This window comes from Orcinus orca, chromosome 8 (genome assembly GCF_937001465.1).
Source record: "Orcinus orca chromosome 8, mOrcOrc1.1, whole genome shotgun sequence".
NCBI lineage: Eukaryota > Metazoa > Chordata > Mammalia > Artiodactyla > Delphinidae > Orcinus > Orcinus orca.
In genome coordinates this window covers 100,009,243-100,023,591 of record NC_064566.1, presented here as the reverse complement: position 1 = coordinate 100,023,591, position 14,349 = coordinate 100,009,243, and the positions used below count along the sequence as shown (strand labels likewise).

Genomic DNA, 14,349 nt, shown 5'->3' with positions numbered 1-14,349 from the left:
TTTGTTAGCCTGCATTTTCTCAGGAAGAACCTTTATTTCTTCTATATTTATTCATTCATTCATTTATATCATTGTGGACTCATACATTCTAATTTTATCTGAGTTATGATTCATTATTGTCATTATTTACTTTGATGCTCAATTTGTCCATGATTTGTCCAGTGTGACCCTCCTCACACTGGATCTTATGTCCTTTTAATATATCTCCATTAGATTTTGAGCACTTTATTACTTTCTGGCAAAACAGTCAGGCTCATCCTGTACTTCCCCTGCCCCAGCACTGATTCTACATAAAGACAAATGGTGTTTAAATCTGAGATATGACTATTAGGTGAAATGAGCTCTATTTAATGTAATTCTGCAAGCAGGTATTTAATGGGAGAATATTCGTGTCTGTAAAGTACTCATTTATATGTTTGCTCTTTGAGGATACCTGTCTATGTATAAGTGAGACTTGCTTTCTGTCAATCGGCCAATGCTCTGTGTCCCAAACCCGATGATTCCGAAGTGTCACTTCTCACCACTTTTTACCTGCTCACATGACAGTTTCCTAGGTTCCCATCAGTGACTTGTGAGACTACATGAAAGGAAGAATTAGGCCTGGAGCGGGAGGAAAAAAGCCCCGAGACGCTTGTCCACACATTTGGTTGTAGATGCCATTCAGTCTGGCCTCCTTAAAGATATGACTCCTTGTCCCATTTGCCTCCTTCATTCATGTATCTTGCAATGACTGTGATCTGAGAATGAAGGTGGACAATATTTTCACATTCAAGGAACTCATGTTCTTCAAACAGTAATAATAACATTTTATATGAGTTCTCATTTAGTCTTCCCTGCGACTGTATGAGATAATTCTCTCTGCTTTATAGATGGGTAAACTGAGGCTTAAAGACGTTAAGGAACTTGCCTAAGATTGAATAAATAGTAAGCGGTGGAGTAAAGAACTGAATTTAGACTGTCTGACTCTGGTGTCCACACTCCTACAACTCACTGCCTTCCAGAGGCTCAATCTGCATGTGTAAGAAATAGTGATGCACGTATATGCATCTCGTGCCAAGACCAAGGTCTTGCTGCCTTTGAGCTGAACAAGTCCATAATTCACTCTCATTTGAAAACAATTTGCCAAGAACAAATGTCAAGGGAGACACACTAGAGACTCTTCTCCTTACTCACTGCACTGACCTACTAGGGTCAGTAATATAAACGTGTGAGACCTCCTGGACTATGGTAATATGGATTGTGAAGTAATATATTCACAGAATGTTTACTTGAGGTTATATTCCCAACCTCAGCTAGGTGACCTAACACATGCTGAGAGCTTAATGCCTGACAGTTACAGAAGGTGCTAAACAAATGTTGAATGAATCCTTAGTGGGATCTTAAAATACTAAATTATACAGTGTTTTGTTTTTAATTTTTTGAAATAATTTCTTCTTAAATTTGCAAAAGCAATGCTTGAGTGTTGTAAGAATATGTAAATGTATAGGTAAGCAAAAGATTAAAAAATCTATGATCTTGCCACCTAGAGATAACTAACTACTCTTAGGATTCGGGTGTATATTTTTTCAGAATATTTGTGTGTGTGTAGTCGTGATGGCTTAAATTGGTTTGCAAAGACAATACACACATAAACATATACAAACACACAAAAACAGATGTGATCATATTATGTATGATTTTATAACTATTTTTCATCCTGTAACACATTGTAAGCAGCCTCTGTGTGATTAAATATATATGAAAATCATGATTTTTAACGGCTGTACTCATTATGTTTGAAGCTGTAAGGTCAGTGGAATGATGTGAAATGTTTCTGTTGGCTGCACAGAAGGACAACATTGTTTCCTTCTTTTCAAAGAACTTTTTAACAGTGATGTGTTCATCTGAGGATCCTAAATTCCTTTTCTAAGAGTAGCTTTCTCTTTGATTTATTCTCATGTGTGACATTCTGCACATCCCTCCCACCACCTTCGTTCAGGTTTCCTGGTCTCCAGCCCCATCCTTCTCCTTCGCCCTTTACCAAAATTCAAAGACAAGTCTGGAGATGTCAAGGCTCTCCCATTTTGCTCACCATCAACTACAGTGAAGTCCAAACTCTGGTGCTAACCACTTTGGGCTCCAAATGCGATTCTAGCTTCATTTATGCTTTACTTTCCCTAGTGGGGGAGAAGCTTCTATGTCCCAGGCAGGTAAATGAAGAAGCAACCCTTTCTCTTCCCCCTTATTCTCCCCACTTCACCCCAAAGGAGAGGATGGTTTATAGCAGGGGTCCCCAACCCCCGGGCCACGGACCACCAGCGGTCAGTAGCCTCTTAGGAACCGGGCTGCACAGCAGGAAGTGAGTGGTGCACGAGCAAAGTTTCACCTGACGCTCCCCATCGCTCGCATTACCGCCTGAACCACCCCCTCCATCACTCACATTACTGCCTGAACCATCGCCTGAACCATCCTCTCCATCGCTCGCATTACTGCCTGAACCATCGCCTGAACCATCCCCTCCATCGCTGGCATTACCGCCTGAACCATCCCCTACATCGCTGACATTACCACCTGAAGCAACGCCTCCATCGCTGACATTACCGCCTGAACCATCCCCTCCATCGCTTACATTACCTCCTGAACCATCCCCTCCATCACTGGCATTACTGCCTGAACCATCCCCCACATCGCTCACATTACCGCCTGAACCGTATCCCCATCCCCCTGCAACCCTCCACCCCAGCCCCGTCTGTGGAAAAACTGTCTTCCATGAAACTGGTCCCTGGTGCCAAAAAGGTTGGGGACCGATGGTTTATAGGACTGATCAGAAATTGGGAGAGTTAACTTATAATGTGGCTTAGTGTGGCCCAGCCCCCTTCCTACAGCCCATCTCATTTCTAGTTAGGACAGGCACATTCTCAGGATCTCCACTCATCTGTTCCATCTGCAACTCTGTTTCTTTGTCGAGAACACCAACAGTTGTCCAGCTCAGTTTAGACCTGGATTCATAAATTTAGTCTATGGTGTGCAATGAGGGAGCTATAGGGTCCTTGGATGTAGATGTACAACCAAGCTGGGTCTTCCAATCAACCTTATCAGCAATAAAGCTGGCTTTTTTTTTTTCCTGTCTGACTTCTGTATCTAATTTCTCAATTGATTCTGGACTCAGAGAGGGAAGAAGGATATAATTTACTATCATCCTTCATCTAACCCAGCTACCTCCCACCCCTCTCTGCCATGTATACGATTCAAGTCTGCGTCATTTTCCATTCCCCAAATTTTCAGTGCTTCCCCTCCCCCCCCATATGACCTTTAATATTTCCTTTTGTGATTCCCTTTGCCCAGAACATCCTCCTGATATTCTCTGCTGGTAAACTTCTACTTATCATTCAAGACTAATAGCAATGCATTTCTAAAACCACATCATAAAGCAGACTGTGTGTTTCCACAGTAACAATGTAATAATTGGAGACTGTTTCCGAATAAAGATCTGTTGCAAAATCAAAGATACACTTTCCATAATACTATATAAATGATTTTCTTTTTTTCTTTGCGGTACGCGGGCCTCTCACTGTTGTGGCCTCTCCCATTGTGGAGCACAGGCTCCAGACGCGCAGGCTCAGCGGCCATGGCTCACAGGCCCAGCCGCTCCGCAGCATGTGGGATCTTCCCGGACCGGGGCACGAACCCGTGTCCCCTGCATCGGCGGGCGGACTCTCAACCACTGCGCCACCAGGGAAGCCCTATATAAATGATTTTTAAGAGTAAATTATTTTCCACGTTTTACAAGGTACGCAGAAAGCTATTCCATGTATTGATTTTATATGGAATTGCAAAGACAACAAAGTGTATACAGAGCCCATGAAAAATAGAACCTTATAATAACAATGACCAATATAAACACACACTAGCAATTTAATCATTAATAAAAATAATTTTTGTGTCATTAGCTTTCTTAGATGTTAAACATAATCCTTATTATTATTTGCTGTTGTTGTTATGGCCCACAGAGCATTAAAAAAGCTGGTCAGACAATTAATCAAATGCATTTCTGTTTAGCTAGAAAAGCAGCTTATTAAAGAAAAGAAGAGTCATTGGAGAATTGAAGGTTTAAAAAACTTTGTGTAGGAGTATGAAGAATGGTCTCCAGAATCTGGAATGTGTGTTCACTTTATCCTCTAAACCACATCCACACAACAGTTCCCTGGGAAGGGAAAAATCATTCAAAATAAAGAAAATCTCTGGGAGTTTGTTACACCCTTTTAAGAAGGTGATTTTGGCGGGTCTGTCTGCCTTCATCACAGGGATGTGAGAAAGCTGCCCCACAGCCTGGAATGCTTTCCCTGAATCCACTCCCTGCCCACATTCCCCTTAATCTCCAGTCCCTATTCTACCAGCCAGGGTTCTTGACTGCAGACAGCAGACATTGATTCTGGTTAACTTCTTCAAAGAAGGGAGTTGTCAAGAAATGGGGTGGCTCACAGAATCTTAGAGCAGACTGAGGAACCAGTGTCTGGAGTCAGGCAGCAACCAGGGGAAGCCAGGTGGTGGAATCACAGCCAAGTTACACCTCAGAACCATCTGGATAGGCTGAGCTGGCTGCCCCTGCTGGCACCAGCAACACCTGATGTTTGTTATTGACTGATCGATTTTTTCTTTTCTTTCCTGTGCCAAAAAGAAATATAAGTTGTTCTTGTTTCTTGTGTCACTTGCCCCAGACTCAGAGACCTGCATGGGAACATCTGAGCTGAGCTCAGGTCTTATGTTCTCTGGAGAGATTTCACGGAAAGAGGCCAAGTCCTGGCTCCATCCAAGGCTCACACAAGGGCGGATTCCCAAATGCAGAAGGAGTGCCAATGCTGGACAGTCACAAACAAACAACTATTTTTATCCCTACTTACTTTTTGGGTTTAAACCTGAATTTCACTTCCTCAGGGAGGCCTTCCCTGACCCTCCATTAAATGGGTTCATAGCACCCCATAACTTCTTCCTGGCACACTGACTGTATTTCTAATTGATTATTAGAAGTATCTGTTTATTCTAGGTTTCTCCATATAAATTACATGTTTGAAAGAACAGGGACTATGTACGTCTGTTTCTGCTGTTGCTTTATTTTTAGTGCAAAACACAGGGCCTAGAATGTGGTAAATGCTCTCTATATATCTGTCGGACCTTCTTTACTTCTACATTTCTTGGGTTATATTTCTAAATGATATTTATTTCCCCATCCCCCTAGCTGATGTTGGCTTCTGGATAATTTCTACTCTCCAAGTTACTTATTTTCTCTTTACCTGTGTCTAATAGGCTGTTTAACATATTCATACAGTTGCTAATTTCAACAATCATGTTTTTATTTCTAAAAGTTCTATTTGAGGGAATTCCCTGGTTCGGGAACTAAGATCCCACAAGCTGCGCAGTGTGGCAAATAAATAAATAAAGTTCTATTTGAGTCTTTAAAAAAATATGCCTTGTCATTTTTGATTTTTCCTTCATTATACTTTCGATTTTTTTTCCTTTGAATACATCAAGTACATTTTTTTTGTATTCTGTCCCTGATAAGCCTAATAGTTTTGCAGGTCTGGTTGTACAGATTGCGATTTTTCATTTATGGTGATTCTCATCCTGGTGGCTTATTTTGTGTTTGTTTAGTGGTTTTCATTAAGAGCTTATGATCCTTGGATATTTATCTGGGGAAAGTCTTTGATATCTTGATTTAAACTGTATTTTTCCAAGAAGGATTTTTTTTTTGGTTATATATGTAATATGAATTTTCCACCTAAAACACAGAGGTGGTTAGAACTTTTCAGGGGATACTTTATCTCTTTGTCTGCCCTTCTAGAGCCAAGGCCAAGACAGATACATATCTCTGCCCTCTTCCTGTGTGAGCTTTTCTCTTCCTCTAATTAAGCCATGGAAGATGTTTCCCTTTGGGGATCTAGTATTATGCATCAACAGGTTCCAAACTTCCAACCTGCTTGATTCCCAGGCTTTATCTCTTATGTCCTGCATAGGTAACCCAATTAAACTCTGACTCTGGGCCACAGGGCATCTACTAGTTCCCCAAGGGCAAATCCCAGGTTCAGTGCTTGTGCACCCCTCTGGATTATTACATCCTTATTTTTTCTCTTTTGCTCTCATAGGAGTTCACTTAGTTTCTGCCAGTTCAAAAATTAACAAATAGATGATTTTTATATTTTATTCTAAATTCTTGGTTTTGTTATATCAGGAGAGATTTTTCTGAATATAAAGTTTGCAAGATTGCTGGAAATAGCTAACCTTAATACTTATTGGATGATGAATAAATGAATACACTGACTTCTACTCTAATGAACAGAGATAATTCTTTCTTACTCTTCCATTGCTGGGTCATTGCTACACATCTGCTAACCTGTTATTTAAGAGGGGGAAGTGCAGTGGGTAAGAAATTATGTACTAGAAAGAAATAACTATTTTCTTCACAAAAATAAACCTCAAAAACATCATCTAAATATGGAACTGGAAAAAGATTTCTCTGAGTAGTGAGGGGGAATTAGACCAAGTAATCCTGACCTGTACTAGAAACTGTCCTGGCTCCTAGAGGGCTTCTGCTCTCCCTCAACATTGGATAAACTGCCATAAACTTTCTGCTTTGTGGTGTTTTTAGAGACAAAGCCAGAGTGTTCCAACATGACTGAGATGCTGGGGATGACAAAAGAGGAATAAGAGTACGGGGAGAGAGAGAGAGAGAGAGAGAGGGAGGGAGGGAGGAAGGGAGGGAGAGAGAGAGAAGGAGGGGGGAAGGGGGAGAGAGAGAGAGAAAGGGAAAGCTGTATTCTTTCATGACTGAGTCACAAAGCATCACTTCTACCATACGCTTGGTTTGAGAAATCCCAAGTCCCTGCCTAGATGCAAGGTTAGAAAGCATAGACACCATCTCTTTATGGGAGGAGTGTTAGTTTCATTGTACCAAGAGCATGTGGGATGTAAGATGCATGTATGTATGTATGTGTATGTGTGTGCTGGAATGGCCATCTTTGGAAAGAATAATCTGCCACACATGCACACTGTCTAGTTGTTATAAACATAATACATAGAAAACATCCAGCATAATGCCAGGTGCTCTGCAGTTGCTCCATAAGCATTAATTCCTTTTCCTCTTGATTTCCTCCCTTTTATATGAGAAACAAAAGGGGGTTTTATTTTAAGAAAAGTAAGATAGATGAGAAATAAAAAAGGTACTTTTGCATGTGTTATCATACTGAAAGTTGGTAGGTTAGTAAATCTCCATTTTATAAATCAGGGAATTATGCCGCAAAGGTGTTTAGTAATTTTAGTGTTAAAGTAATTCCGCGGGATGATTTATTAAGATATTCATTTGTTTTTGTTCTCCATTTGTGTTTTACGTAAACTTTTAATTGAAGGGTAACATAAGAACACAGTTGGATGAATTTTCACAAACTGAACACATCCATGTAACCAGCATCCCTGTCAGAAACAGCACATTGTCAGCAACCCTGAAGCACCCTTCATAGACCTTTCCAGTCACTAGTCCCCAACTGACCAACCATGAATAACTGCTATCTGACTTCTAACATCAAAGATTAGTTTCCTTGCCTTTGAACTTCATATAAATAGAATCATAAAGTATGCCTTCTTTTGTCCTTGGCTTCTTTTGTTCCATAATAGGTTTGTGACGTTTATCTGTTTAACTTTCATGAAACTTTTTGGCATGTTTTTAGGGTATACATGTGTATACTTATTTTTATTCGGTATACATCTAGGAGTATAACTGCTGGGTCAAAATGTATGTATATGTCCAAGTTTGTTAAATACTACTAATCAATGTATTGTACCATATACAGCAATATACAACAATATTATACCATGGTACCAATGACTGCAATATAGAATTGTACCAATGTTTTATTCCTTGTTCCTATGTAATTCTTCTCCCCCTATTCCCCTTCCACATACTTTCGGCAGGTAACTACAGTTTTAACTTCATTTGCTTTAGGGTTTTTTGCTAGGTATAAATCAGAATCAGCCCGAAGTTAATGCCTTCCCACTTTTAAGCCAAAATCTACTGATGAGATAGTACTGGTTGGCCAGGAAGAGTAGGTTCAGGGAAGGAGAACTCTCAAAGTAAGGAGGGTGAAGGACAGAGAGACTCCCTTGGTCAGAAAGTGGATAGAAGTCAGTGGGTCTAGGAGACAGCAGGAGCCAGAGGACCTGAATAGCTGCTTATGCTCTTTTTAGTAAGGTGACCATATAATTTGTTATCCAAATCCAGACACTTTTGAGAGTGAGAAGGTTTGCTATTAATAATTATACAGGGATAATGGATGTAAATCAGGACTGTTCCAAGCAATCTGGGATTATTTTAGGCAGCTTCAGTGGAAACTTACAAATGTAGTTGCTCACATATCTTTGAATATTTCTTAGAATATTCATGTAGCAGATCACATGGAGAACAATTTTGTCATCTGGAGGATGACAGGATTAAAACCTTTAGGTACATCTCCTGTTAATACCTTAGCCTGCACACATCCATCGAGTAACTTTGTAAAGGGGCGTGTGTGTGTGTGTGTGTGTGTGTGTGTGTGTGTGTGCTTCTTTGCATATGTGATGTGATATTTTAATCTCTTCATATATAGTAAAAGCTGGCCTATGGCCCTTAGTAGAGCTGAGGGTAGGTGGTGTTTGGGGCGGGGGGTGTCTCCACTGTTCTGAGCAGCTCATGGTGCTAGAAACATTTTGTCTGAGGTGCTTTCCATATCACCTACAAGTCTGACCTAACTTTTTTTTTTGTCCTATTCTCAAAACTCCTTTTGAAAATTTAGAAATAGTGGCTGAAATTAGTTTGGGATCATCCTCTCTTAATGTCAAGTGTAAGTGTCAAGCTTTAATGAAGGATAGGAAAACTGAGGGTCCCCCCCTCCAATTCAACACTAAACAACATGAAGTCCTTGGAGATAAGGAGAAGTCTGAGTAGAACACCTGCGTCCCAAGATGCTAGGTAAACATCATCATCCAGGCTGTAAACAAAGACAGTACAATTTCTTCCCTGTAGGGACACATCTCTGAGAAATTCCCAGGGGGTTGAAACTGTATCTAATCAGATCCCTGAGACCATCAAGTAGCATAAAGTTCTTCATGATATGCCAGCTGGGGTTCTGGTGAAAATGAGCGTTGCTGTTTTTTTTCTCCTAAAGTTGATGCATATACCATCTGGGAAAATCCACAAACAGAAATCTTGGTCTGTTCCTAGAGCACCTTGGAGACTGGGGTCTGTAAAAGCTCTGATTCTCAGCACCAACAGAATCAGAAGAGTTAAAGCTTGAGGCTGTCTTCTTTATGCACTAACACCATTTTCTCCTTTGAGATAATGGAAAAAGAGATTGCATAGGGCCCAGGACTTTGGGGGGCAAGGAGGAGGAAGGTGAATGTCTGACTCCTATTTTCCTGATGGCTTTCTTTTAAACTCACAAATAAGGGGTCTGGGATGTATTGAGCCCTTCCCTACTCTTAACACTGACTCTGGTGTGAAATGCAGTGAAGGGACCGAGAGGAGGAAGGTAGGGGGTGCAAACAGAGGGGACACTCTTGGCTTTCTCCCCATGGCGGGAACCCCGTATCTAGTTGGGAGAGGGAGGCAGGATGAATGGAGACAATGGCGACAGGAGAGCTCCTGTCTCTGAGCCTGAGGCAGTGGGCTCGGGTTGTACTCCTGCTGGCTCTTGGAAGGTCTTTCTGAGAGCCGCTGGGCAGCCGATTCAGGGGCTCCATCCCCTCATCTCCCAGGTGGGGACAGAACTCTTGCTGCCCATGCTAACAGACTCTAGCTTGGATTCACGATCAACCCAGGGGAGCTGAGATATAGTCACAGACACATTGTCAATAGCTTGGGGGGGGGGCATAGATGAGAGAAGAAAGGCACAAAGGAGGGCATCCATGCACTGGCTCATCTTCTAGACCTTTCTTCCATCAGCCATGCTTGTGCCTATAACCAGTCTATGTATTTTGCCCCTTGTTTCCACAGACAGCTCCCCAGAAGAGAATGGCTCTGAGAAACAGCTCCTCAGTGACTGAGTCTATCCTTGTGGGATTATCAGAACAATTAGAGCTGCAGCTTCCCCTCTTCCTACTGTTCTTAGGGATCTATGTGTTTACTGTGGTGGGCAACTTGGGCTTGATCACCTTAACTGGGCTGAATTCTAGCCTTCACACTCCTATGTACTTTTTCCTCTTCAACTTGTCTTTTATAGATCTCTGTTTTTCCTGTGTGTTTACCCCCAAAATGCTGAACGATTTTGTGTCAGAAAACATCATTTCTTACGTGGGATGCATGACTCCACTATTTTTCTTCTGTTTCTTTGTCAATTCTGAGTGCTGTGTGTTGGTATCGATGGCTTATGATTGCTATGTGGCTATCTGCAATCCTCTGCTGTACATGGTCACCATGTCGCCTCATGTCTGTTCTCTGATGATGTTTGGTTCGTATGTGATAGGGTTTTCTGGGGCCATGGCCCACACCAGAAGCATACTGAGACTGACCTTCCGTGATTCCAACATCGTTGACCATTACCTGTGTGAAGTCCTCCCCCTCTTGCAGCTCTCCTGTGCCAGCATCCACATCAATGAGCTGGTGTTTTTTATTGTTGTTGGCGTGGTCATCACAATACCCCTTATCAGTATATTCATCTCACGTTTTGATTCTCTCCAGTATCCTCCGTATTCCTTCCACTGAGGGCAGGTCCAAAGCCTTTAGCACATGTGGCTCCCACGTTGCTGTGACTCTGTTCTTTGGGTCAGGGGCATTCACCTATTTGAAAACCTCTTTTCCTGGATCTATGGACCAGAGTAAATTTGCCTCAGTCTTCTACCCCAGTGTGGTTCCCATGCTTAGTAACTCTGATCTACAGTTTGAGGAATAAGGATGTTAAAGTTGCTCTGAGAAAAACCCTGGAGAGAGTGCTCTTCTGATGGTTCTGTTTGTATCAGTTATGTACCGGTAAGCATCATACTCAAGAATCTTTTTATATACAGGTGTAGGAATTTTAATCTTGTTTCCTTAAGGGGGATGTTCTCTCTACTTAAAAAAATCGCACATGCCTTGCTTATACTCTTTTTGAGGTTTACACTGGTTCACTGCATGCAATTTAGCATCTATTAAGGGCCTATTGTTTACTGGACTCTATACTAGGTCCAAGAGATGAGCAAGATGAGGCTCTATGCCTTCCATCCTTTTCTTGGTAGGCTAAACGGGTTTGTCCAAGCAACTTTTCTGGCTGGGAGATGGGGCAGGTGGTGGTATGAAGGTCCAGGAGAGTGAATTTATTTTTTCTTCAGTTATGGGAGCAGGCTGACCAAAGACGAAAGGTAGATATACCTTGGGCCATAGGTAAGGTAAGTCTCCCAACTCAGAGAGGTTGCTTGGCGAGGAAGATTGTAAATCATCCCTTTCATATACATCCATGTACACACAAGAGAACGCCTCACTTAAGAGTTCTATACATTGCCTGAAATGTAAAGATAAATCAAACCTAAAATCTTTCTTTTCAAAGTTTCAAAACTCTTAGGCCATGGATTGGTAACCATGGGGTAGGTAGTTTATAACTGAGCCAAATTCTTGGGCCCTGGGCTCTAAGGCTGAAAGCAAAAGAATAAGGGAGAAATTCCATGGATTTACAAGCTTATGTTAACTGCTACCTCTATCCTGCCTGAGATACTGTGCATATTATAGGCATTTAGGACAATTCTTTTATTATTTACAATAGATTTAGATATTACTGTCTCTGAGACTGTGTGTATGTACGTGTGTGTGTATTATAGTTAACTATTAGAGAATCAGGAAGAAAGAGGAGTCACATTACACTTTCCACTTGCAGGAAGACTTGGAAGCAATCCTGATTTTGAGTGCCAAAGACTGCTCTGTACTACTCTGTTGAAGATTCTGCTATTCTATAATGGATAGCTCAGATTTTGAGGAGTACACCCTCATAAACTTCCCTGTGTGTTGGCAGGAAAGTGAACTTAGGGCCAAACCAACCCACATGGAAAGATGGGAGAATGGAGACTCATGGTGGGGTCAGAAGAATGGGACCCTCTCTGTGTAAAGACTAGAACTTGGGGTGTCCATGAGATCATCTGGAAAGAGCATTTGGTACTTTTGGATACCGAAGAGTCATATAAAGTACTCGGTTTATATATTTTGCTTTGCTTATATTTTTCCAACTCACCCATAAAATTGGACAGCTGCATAGTGTATACCGGTATGAGAAACGAGGAAACAAGAGATGTAAGACCTTTCTCACATTTCTCTCTCTGCTGACACTTGTTAGAAGTGGCAGCATCGTACTGAGAAGAAAGGTAGTTCAAGTGTTCCAGGTCATGGCCAGAAGCAAGGCATCCTGAGATACAGCCGAGAACAGCACAGAGAAGCACCTGCAGCAAGGAACTGACTAAGGAGGAGGAGATGTGAGATAAAACTTATTTTCTCCAAATATGCTAAAGGGAGGGCGTTTTTGAAGGTAGAAAAATCCAATACTTGGATTATATCTGGATTATGATAAAAATGATACTTAACCTTTATTGAGCACTCTATGTCTGGGCACTGTTTAAGGTGCCTGACATATATTAACTCACTTCCTGCAATTGTGTTAATGCCATGCTGAACCACTGCTAGTCAGTCCTCTGGACTTAGCTGAACTCTACCCTCCAGAGGACTATCTAGGTCTAGGCATGTGGAGACCTGGGGATATTAGTAAGAGTCAAGAATAAGGAACAATAAGGATAAATATAATTTGATATGCATAAAGGAAAAAATTACCATTAGTATAAATGAGTGGAAATAAGGGACAAAGCAAAACCATAAGGATGTGAGTGGAAAGGAATAATTATGAAATAAGTTCATTAAAGCCTAAGAATAACTTTATTTACATTCATCCCATATTGGCATTGGGGTAACTAGAGGTGAAAGCATAAGTATGACTTAATGAGACACCGGCTTGGAACCCTTTGTCACTGAAGATCTGAAACGACAAAAACTCAGAGGCTCTTTTCCTGGTTCTTGTAATAGCCAGTAAGAGCCATTTATTTCTCCCACATAAAAGACAACATTTCATAAATTATGAAGACCTTCACCTCTGTCACAAACTAAGGACGGGTCATCTTGCATACCCTTCGAGGTTGGTGTTGAGGAACTGCTGGTTCATAAACGGTCAACAAATAGGAACAGGTTTGGGGGCTTCTGCTTTACAGTAAGTGAAAAACATGATTTGACACTGTGTCAGATGTCCTAAAGTGGGTCCCTCTGCCACAACAGCAACATTCTGTCACCTCATGACATTTTGACTTTCAGCAAGTGAAATTTTCTCTCTAGGAAGCATTATTAAAGTCAGGATTCCTCTGGGTTCAGTCTTTGGTCTACTTCTTCTTTTGGCTCTTCCTGGGATGCCTTTCCAGCTCCCGCGGCTCCAACAACCACATGTTTGACTCCTAAATCCATAACTCTAGTTTGGATCTATGTTTATAACCTACAATTAGTTATAACTAGAAATATGAAAATATCGTCAGATACCAAACAGAATTATGTAATAATTTGATGGTGACGTACTTTTGGAGAATAGAAAAGAATAAACTACTCTTGATAAACTACAATAAACTACACATTCTCCTACATTCTAAATAGGTAGGAGAACACAGAGGTAAGTGACAGACACCAAGTCTGCGAAGAACTTTCCAGTGGAGCTTGGGAGTGAAAGGCACTGCTCTAGGCTGTGGGGCAGTGATGCCTGTTCAGTGCTAAGCCTTAGCCCACGTGTTAGATCGACAAACATCGCCCTCTCTCCCCTCACACTTCCATAAAAGAAATCCGTCATTTACTAAATGCTGCAGCTGCTGATAACGTAAGTGTGACTGCAGTGGCTTAAACACATGAAGGTCCATTTTTCTCTAACATAAAAGGCATCTAGAAGTAGGGAGTCCAGGGCTGATATGGCAGAGTCACCAAGAACTCAGTGTCTCTCTCTTTCTTCTCTTCTTAGCAGGGACTTCATTCTCGTGGATGCATCATGGCTTCCATATGGCTGCTAGACCTCATATGATTTTGTCCACAGTCCAACCAGCAAGAAGACAAAGGGGCAAAGGAGGGCAAAGGGTGCTTTGCTTGTTCAATGAGTGACTTTCACTGACATCTCACTAGCCACCCCTACTTACAAGGGAGACTGGGAAACTTGGCATTCAACTTCAGAAGACTGCCATCCAGGAAAAACGTTAGGATTTTGTTATTAATTAAGAAACAGTAAATGGCTATTGGGTAGGCAATCAGCAATGTGTACCAAAGGACAGAATTGGTTCCACTTGCCAGGAGAGAGCAGTTCAGAAGTGAGC

At 41.5% G+C, this 14,349-nt stretch overlaps 1 protein-coding gene across 1 annotated transcript; it reads left to right on the top strand.

Moving 5' to 3' along the window:
• Nucleotides 1-10,012: 10,012 nt before the first annotated feature.
• On the top strand, nucleotides 10,013-10,941 carry LOC101285809 (olfactory receptor 8B4). Its single transcript, XM_012537068.2, is given in 3 exon segments — nucleotides 10,013-10,662; nucleotides 10,664-10,865; nucleotides 10,867-10,941. Coding segments are annotated over 3 exon segments (924 nt in total). The 5' UTR covers nucleotides 10,013-10,015.
• The last annotated feature ends 3,408 nt before the right edge of the window (nucleotides 10,942-14,349 follow it).